The 8016-nt window shown below is 41.5% G+C and overlaps 1 protein-coding gene across 1 annotated transcript; it reads right to left on the bottom strand.

The window, feature by feature from the left end:
• Positions 1 to 1195: 1195 nt before the first annotated feature.
• Positions 1196 to 1780, bottom strand: LOC138894677 (uncharacterized). The gene has a single exon (XM_070179395.1). It carries the CDS (start codon positions 1778 to 1780, stop codon positions 1196 to 1198), a length of 585 nt encoding a protein of 194 aa, XP_070035496.1.
• Between the last annotated feature and the right edge of the window lie 6236 nt (positions 1781 to 8016).

Here is an 8016-nt window from a genome sequence, read left to right on the forward strand (position 1 = left end):
CCATCTCTCCACTAGTAATGTTGTTGAGTATATAAGCCTCATTCAATACTTTCATCAATGCATTTATATGTGCTTCAGAATTCTGCATCAGTGATAGAATGGATATCTGAGCAGGTGTTTTGTTCAGATGATCAACCACAGAATACTCACTCGCTTTCACCTTTCTCCAAAGATCATCCGGGACAGTTTCAATGATAGGCTATTTGGAAGCGGCTTCTTTGCTTGTTCCTCCCAAATGCTTGGGTGTGTAAACCCTACCAATTTTGGTTATACCTTGTGCTGCACCAGTTTCTTCCATTTTCCCTTTCCTTTTCTTCTTGCTTCTGCAGCGTAGTCCCAGGGTATATCGTTGGAATTAAAGGACGGTGTAGGTGCTACCGTCACGGTGAATGGTGTGGTCACTTCTACTTCGAACGGAGCTGGCACGGCTGAAGGCGTTGCTACTTCAACCTCAAATGGAGTTGGTGCGACTACCTCAACTTCAATCGGCGATTGTATTTGTACCACAATAGGTGTGAGAGTGATTGTAGGTTTTTTAGGATCGTCCCCTTCTCTAATGAGCCCAATTGACCCTTCTGGATCCCATTCTTCATCAGTTTCTATCACATTTACCCCCTCGCCCCTCTGATCCGGGAGGGGATTGTTGCGGATATTAGGTGCATCCTCATTTGCCTGTATAACCTTAGTATCAATCAGTGTCCGGATCTTGTCCTTCAGAGTGAGACATTCATCAATAGTGTGACCCTTCATGCCCGAATAGTAAGCACATGTCTTAATTGGATTAACCCACTAAGAGGAATTTACCATGGTGACAGCGGGAATGGGAGTGACATAACCGACAGCTTTCAATCTCTCATACAACTAGTCGATGGGTTCGGCGAAAGGAGTGTATTGTCTGGGCGGTCAACGGTCGAAATTTGGCCTAGGAGTTTGGTAATTTTGGCGGGCTGGTGGTGAGTAGTAATATACTGGCTGAGTGTTGTAAGCATGGTAAGAGGTGGCGGGTTGTTGATACTGGGAGGTGAAGGTTAATATGTGGGTGGAGGTGTTTGGTATGTGAGAGGAGACTTCGGACCTTGGGCTACCATCACAGCCCCTACTTCCTTCTTTTTAGATATACCCCCTGACTGCAAGGCTTTGTTCGTAGCCTATAGTGCCTCGAAATTTGTTACTATCCTGCTTTTAATTCCTTCTTCTATTCTTTCTCCCAATTTGATAATGTCAGAAAATTTATGGTTTCGATAACCATCAGCCTCTCATAATATTGTGGATCCTGGGCTCGGACAAAGAACTTGTTCATTTGCTCTTCTTCCAGTGCTGGCCTTACTTTTGCAGCTTCTGATCTCCACCGAGTAGCATACTCGTGGAAAGTTTCTGTTGGCATCTTCTTAAGATTCTTGATATAGAAGACGTCTGGTGCATTCTCTATATTGAATCTGAACGGATCCATAAAATCTGAGGCCATGCTTACCCAATTAATCCACTTCTTTAGATTTTGACTGATGTACCAGGACAGGGCGTCTCCAGTGAGGCTCCTCATGAATAGCTTCATGCAGATTCTTTCATCTTTACCAACCCCTACGAGCTTGTTACAATACGTCCTCAGATGTACCTTTGGATCACCTGTTCCGTTGAACATTTCAACCTTAGGAGGTTTGTAACCCTCTAGCAGTTCTACGTCCTGTTGAATACACAGATCCTCATAGTTCAAGCCTTTGATGCCTTTACCACCTTCAACACCTTGAACTCGACTTGTAAGCTTCTTAAGTTCTTTCGCCATGTTCTTGATGATCAAGTCCTTCTCGGTAGATTTCGGTGAATACGGGGTTTGTTGTGTAGTGTGGGGTAAGGTTTCCACGTATATGGGATTACTTTGGTGGACTCCAGGGATTTGGGTATATTGGTGATCATTGGTTGAGTTTTGGGGATCAAGAGTAGGTTGTGGTGTATTTTGAGGAGTGTGGTAGGTGGTAGTTTGTGGGTACTGGGTCGGATGATGTTGATGCCATGGGGGAGTTGGTACTGGTGGAGGATTAGGGTTTAGGGGAGGCGTGACGTATTGATGGGGTGCGGGAGGATTTTGTGGGTGTTGGTTTTGTATGTTTTGAGGAGATGTTGGGTTTTGGGCGTTTTGTTGATTGATGTCGGGAATATTCAGGGTGACGGAAAGGTTTTCCAAGTTACGGACCTGCTCAAGTTCCCCTTGTAACTCCAGTATCTTTTGCTCTAACTGTAAAACCAAGTCATTCTGTGCCAGCGTACTTTGACCATCCGAAGTTTCAACATTTTATGCATGTGTAGCGTTGTCTTTCCTGATACCACTCATATCGTCCATCTTAGCTTTTCCTTTGTTCTTATGATCACTTGGAGGAGGATGAGGTGGAGGACTTCTAGATCTGGTATGATATGCCGATGATGTCAGTATGCACGAACCAACCTTAGGGGATGGGAATAAACAAAAGAGGAAAAACAAAAGGTAAACAAGTCAGTAAGGAATATTAAAAGGATATTTGCAGTATTTAAACACATATTGCAGAATTATAAATTTGCGTCCTAATTTGGGAACCTCATTGTGCCCGAGGTAGGCGTAGTGACATATAGATTTGGAGAAAACTCAATGACGATAACTGCATCATTTCATTAATATGACAAATAGACCAAATTTCTATTAAAACGACGATAATTATAAAGATCCATTAGTGGCATTTGCCTTATTATAATCGAATTCTAAAACTAATCTAGAAAATAAGTAAACATCATTCCTAATCTACTCGGTCCCAGAGGGACCTTCTCCAAGCTTGGCCTTCTTAGCCCCATCAATCAGATTCCCTAGGTCGCGCATGTCCAACAACAGATATGCCCTTGCTAGATGTCCTCCTTCATTGTCCTCTGCATTACGACAATCTGAGACCATTTTCCTCATCTTTCCCTCAAGTTCCATCAAACCCTGCTCCAAATACTCCAACCTTTATGTTGATTTAGTAGCGATCCCCTTCCATTCATTGATTGCTTCCATGTCCACTTTATGTTATTCTAAATTCCTGGCCTCAGATTCAAAAACCCTTTTGTGCAACCTCCTGTATTTAACTTGTGCTTCTGCAGCGTCGTCTGTGACCCTATTTCTCAAATCAACCCCTGGCTTGACCTCTCCCGCTATGTCATCGACCAACCATGATGGGTAGAAGTACATATGGCCGACATGATACCGATCTGGCTCGATGGTATCTTTCTCCACAATAATATTTTGATGTCACATATGTTGTGCCTCGAACTTGAATGGAATGGCATTCCCTTGGAAGTCTGCTTTGTAATAAACCATTTTGGAAACTCGTGGTATAACCTGTTTTCTCCCAGCTTGCCTCATGACTCTGATAGGAGCATAAGGATAGATTCCCCTTAATTCGATTAGCACTAGATGAGGAACATCTCTCGACCTGATGATGAATTCGCTGTTAGGGAACCACTCGAACATCCAATGTACCTTGTCATCAGTCAAACTGCTAAAGAAATGTACCCAGCTCACAGCGTTTCCCGGTTGAGCAAACCTGTCTGGGATAAAAGTCATTCTCTTCGGATGATGATAAGCTATGTGGTCATTCCATGGTCGCCACAGAAATTCTTGACAGTATTGCTCTCTCTGAAGGTGTTCCAACAGCCATATTTGCATCAACAGATTGCAACCCTCGAAATGCCTATATCTTTTTTTGCAACGGTCTAAGGCTCGGTACATCTCGGCCACGATCATTGGGACAATAATATAAGTCTGTCCCTCAATTCCTTCCATTAGGGTCTTAGTGACCATAGCTAGGCGAGTGTGGATACTTTCTCCTTGTATTGGGAATACCAGCATCCCCAGAAAACAGACAATGAATACAAAAACTCGGCGGTGAGTCCAATCCAAAGAAGTGATGGCAAACTCATCATGGTAAAGACGATATGACTTGCTTTGCCCATAATGCTCGTAAAGGAAATCGTATGGTATGAAAGATTTCTTCAGACAGACTAATTCATCATTCTTCCTGAAACCCATCATTTTTAGGAAGCCTCGAGAAGTACGATTTTCTGGTACCAACAAATCAGGGCTATCCCATGGGAGCCCAGCGAAGCCTCCTATTTCCTCTAGGAGGGGAGTCATTTCTATATCACCAAAACGGAAGACAGCCCTCTTCTCATCCCAGAACATAGTAGCGGCCTCAATTAGTACATTGTTCAGCCGAATATCTAACAAGGAAGGTAAATTCCCGAGGACTCTTTTCACATGATTTTTTTCACTTGGTGAGAGATTTCCCACCAATCCAGCAGCAAAGGTGGGATAATTTGAACCATGCCAAACCTGGGGACTTCGTGCCTCATTTATGCAAAACAAATAAAATTAGCCCTTTCTCCCTCCGGATTTGACTATTTACACATTAATGATCAGCATATCGGCACGTTTTCTCCAAATAATGTACATATCATGATCGTACCCATTGGGATTATAGAAATCCCGGCGGACTTTGGACAAGGATTGCCTTAGAGTGACGACTCTTTTAAAGGAAGGGGTTAAAAGAGATAGTTGCCACCTAACGGGTTTGAGGTGTGTTAGGTCACCTATTTGTAAGTAACTCTGGTTTAACCAGTTTGCGTCACCAAAGATCATATAAAGGCTCAAATTACCTCGAGGAGAAGGTGTTAGGCATTCCTTGAGGTCCACAACTGTGGGTCCCGGCCGAACTCAAATTATATAAATTAGTCCAAAATAAAGAGAAAAGACAAGAAGTTGGGCAATTATTATCAGAATCTACTAATAAACAAAATAATTGATTTTAAGACAAGGTGGGGGGGGTCCTAAGATTTTTAGCCTAAAGGATGACCCCGTGCAACATAAATAATAATTCATAACTCCCTCGAGATGGGGTGTTACTCGTATTATTCAGCGGGCATAGACAATCATCTCCTGCTACCCGATTACTATTTTTAAGTTATTACCTAAGGCGCACTAATTAGTTCTAAGTTGTACCTTATGCGTGCACTACCCATCCCATGCCTATGGTCCAGGAGGCATTTGGACCTCTATTTTGGGTGGTTATAGACCTAACTTAGGTTGCTCAAAATGAGAAAAGCTAGGCGACATAAAAACAAGTTGGACTTCATGTAAAAGCAAATAAGGGCTCAAGTTAGCCTCCACACTTTAGATAATAAATGCACACAAACAAATAAGGCGTTTGATAGTTTCAGCATTGAGATGAGTTAAAGTCATTAAGCCCTATAGACATGATTTCTATGTGATTTAGGAATTCATACGTGTAGGCAGTTTCAGATGAGAGGTACCATTTTAGATATAATTCCTTAGTGACTACACAGTTGCCCATTGATTACAAGTTATAAGCGATTAAACCTATAGACATGTTATCTAGGTGATTTTCGCAGTAGTTGGCAGTGATAACTACGGGAGATAGTCAGAATTACTTAGTTTGATCCTATAGACATGCTCTCTAATAGTGGCAATGAAACAATGTTGAAAGTCTGTTTCACACTTAAAAACGAGTGGGATTACCCTATAGGCATGATTTCTACGATTAGCGATTGAAACTAGTTTTAGATCCTATAGGCATGTTTCCTAAGTGAGCAATTAGAACAACAACACATTAATCAATTAAAACCCTATAAGGGAAGGGGGATGGGTTTTTATAGTAGCAAAATTAAACAGACAAACAAGGAAACACAATCAATCAATCTTAAATAAAAAGGATAGAATAGCATGCGAAACTGATTTAGAATCAATTTAGAGAAGTCAAGAAAACCCTAGTTTTTAGGAAAACAAATATTACCATAATATACACAAAAATAATAACATAGGATGAATATAGACACAAATAGAACTAAAAATCAGAGAATCGAACCAATTTTGGTTCGATTTAAGGAAATCTGAAAACCCTAGTTTTAGGGTAAGAAAACATATTGACAAAAATATAATAAAAACGGGCCATAGTAGCATATAGGACGAATATGGACATAATAACACTTAAAATCAGATAATCGAACCCATTTTGGTTCGATTAAAAGAGATATGAAAACCCTAATTTTAGGGTAAGTAAAAATCCACAAAAGATACACAAATATCGTACTTATAATAGAGCAAAATGATGAATATAGACAGAATATCAGAAAAGTCAAGGATTTGAACCGATTTTGGTTCGATCTTTATGAGATCTGCTTGCCATGTTTAGGCAAGCAGTGTAGAAGAGTAACCAGTACCAAAGAGAGGCCGTATATGGTAAAGAAACACCATGGAATCCCATATTGGGTGGGATTATGAGAGATTTTAGGGTGGAGGGGGGCAAGGTTTCTTAGGAGGAAGAAGGGAGGTGAGGAAATGAGGGTGGCGGATGGTGAGAAATGGGGATTAGGGTTGGGTGTTTGGGGTAATTAAAAGAGAGGGTGTGATATGGGCCGTTGATCTCAGAGATCAACCGCAATGATTAAAAGGTGGCTGGGTCGGGTGGTTAAAAACAGGTCGTGACCGGTTTAGGGGTTGGGTTAATTTGATTTGGGTTGGGGGTTGTTGGGCTAGTGTATTAGGCTTTGGGCCTTTGTTTGGTCCGAAAAATAAGTAGGATTTTAGGCTAGTTTTTAAATATCCAATATTTAATAAAAATAATTTATAAACGTAATTAATAAATAAAAAAATATTATTTGCACACTACAATGATTAAAAATAATTACTTACTGTTATAAAATATAAAAAGTCATTTTTTGCATAACTAATGTAATTATACATGAATATTGGATATTATTGCAAAAAAGTGCGATGAGCCCTAAAATGCAAATGCAATTATAAAAAATGCACTGAAAAGTATTTAAAACATCATGTTGGTGTAAATGATAAGTTTAGATGATTAAATTATCATAAAAATAATTTGAAGGATAATTACTGGATATTTATATAATAAAAATGTAGAAATAAATCGATTTAAAGCATTTAAAATTATGAAATATTATGAAAAAATGCTTGTACAGGCTTATAAGCTAAATGATGATACATATGTACTATTTTGAAAGTGTATACACACACACACACACACACACACACACACACACACATATATATATATATATATATATGGAAAATTGGCTATCAATAACTGGTTCCGCCAAGAAATGGTAGAGAGATTATTTGTTGACCAGACCAGCGGGGTCGCCTGCTCTTACTTGGGACCAGTTCTCTGAGCTCTTTCTAGAGAAGTTTCTCCCTATCACACTGAGAGAGGACCACTGCCGTCAGTTCGAGCGTCTCCAGTAGGGCAGTATGACTATTACTCAGAATGAGACCCGTTTTGTGGATTTGGCCCGTCATGCTCTTCTTTTGCTTCCTACTGAGAGAGAGAGAGAGGGTGAGGAGGTTTATTGACGGACTTGCTCAGCCGATCAGATTGCAGATGACTAAGGAGACTGGGAGTGAGATTTCTTTTCAGGCGGCTGCCAATGTTGCCAGGTGAGTCGAGATGGTTTTAGCTCAGGGGAGTGGTTAGGGGTCTGACAAGAGGCCTCGTCACTCCGGTGGATTCAGTGGAGCCTCATCTGGAGGCTGGGTTACTTATGGCAGAGGCCATCCTCCCAGGCCATTTCATTCAGCACTCCAGGCATCCTACGGTGCCTCAGATGGTCGTGGCCCTTATATGCCTTATTCCGACCAGCTCGCCTACAGTGCACCACCAGATCTTATTAGTGCACCTCCGCTCCATCATTTTCAGGGTGGTTACTCAGGTCGACATGGTCAGTTTCAGGGTCAGCAGTCATAGCAGCCGAGGTCCTGTTATACTTGTGGAGATCCAAAGCACATTGCTAGATTTTGCCCTCGGGCATCGGGCAGCTCACAGTATCAGGGTTCTCGTGCTATGGTTCCGGCATTAGTTGTTGCACCACCTGCTCAGCTAGCCAGAGGTAGGGGTCAAGCAGCCAGAGGTAGAGGCCAGACTGTTAGAGGTGGAGGTCAGACCGTTAGAGGTGGAGGCCAGCCAGCTAGAGGTCATCCCA

Source organism: Nicotiana tomentosiformis, chromosome 6 (assembly GCF_000390325.3).
Source record: "Nicotiana tomentosiformis chromosome 6, ASM39032v3, whole genome shotgun sequence".
In the NCBI taxonomy this organism is placed as follows: Eukaryota; Viridiplantae; Streptophyta; class Magnoliopsida; order Solanales; family Solanaceae; genus Nicotiana; species Nicotiana tomentosiformis.

Bases quoted from the DNA above. Each gene is read 5' to 3' on its own strand.
- LOC138894677 (XM_070179395.1), bottom strand. From the start codon at position 1,780: ATGGCGAAAGAACTTAAGAAGCTTACAAGTCGAGTTCAAGGTGTTGAA.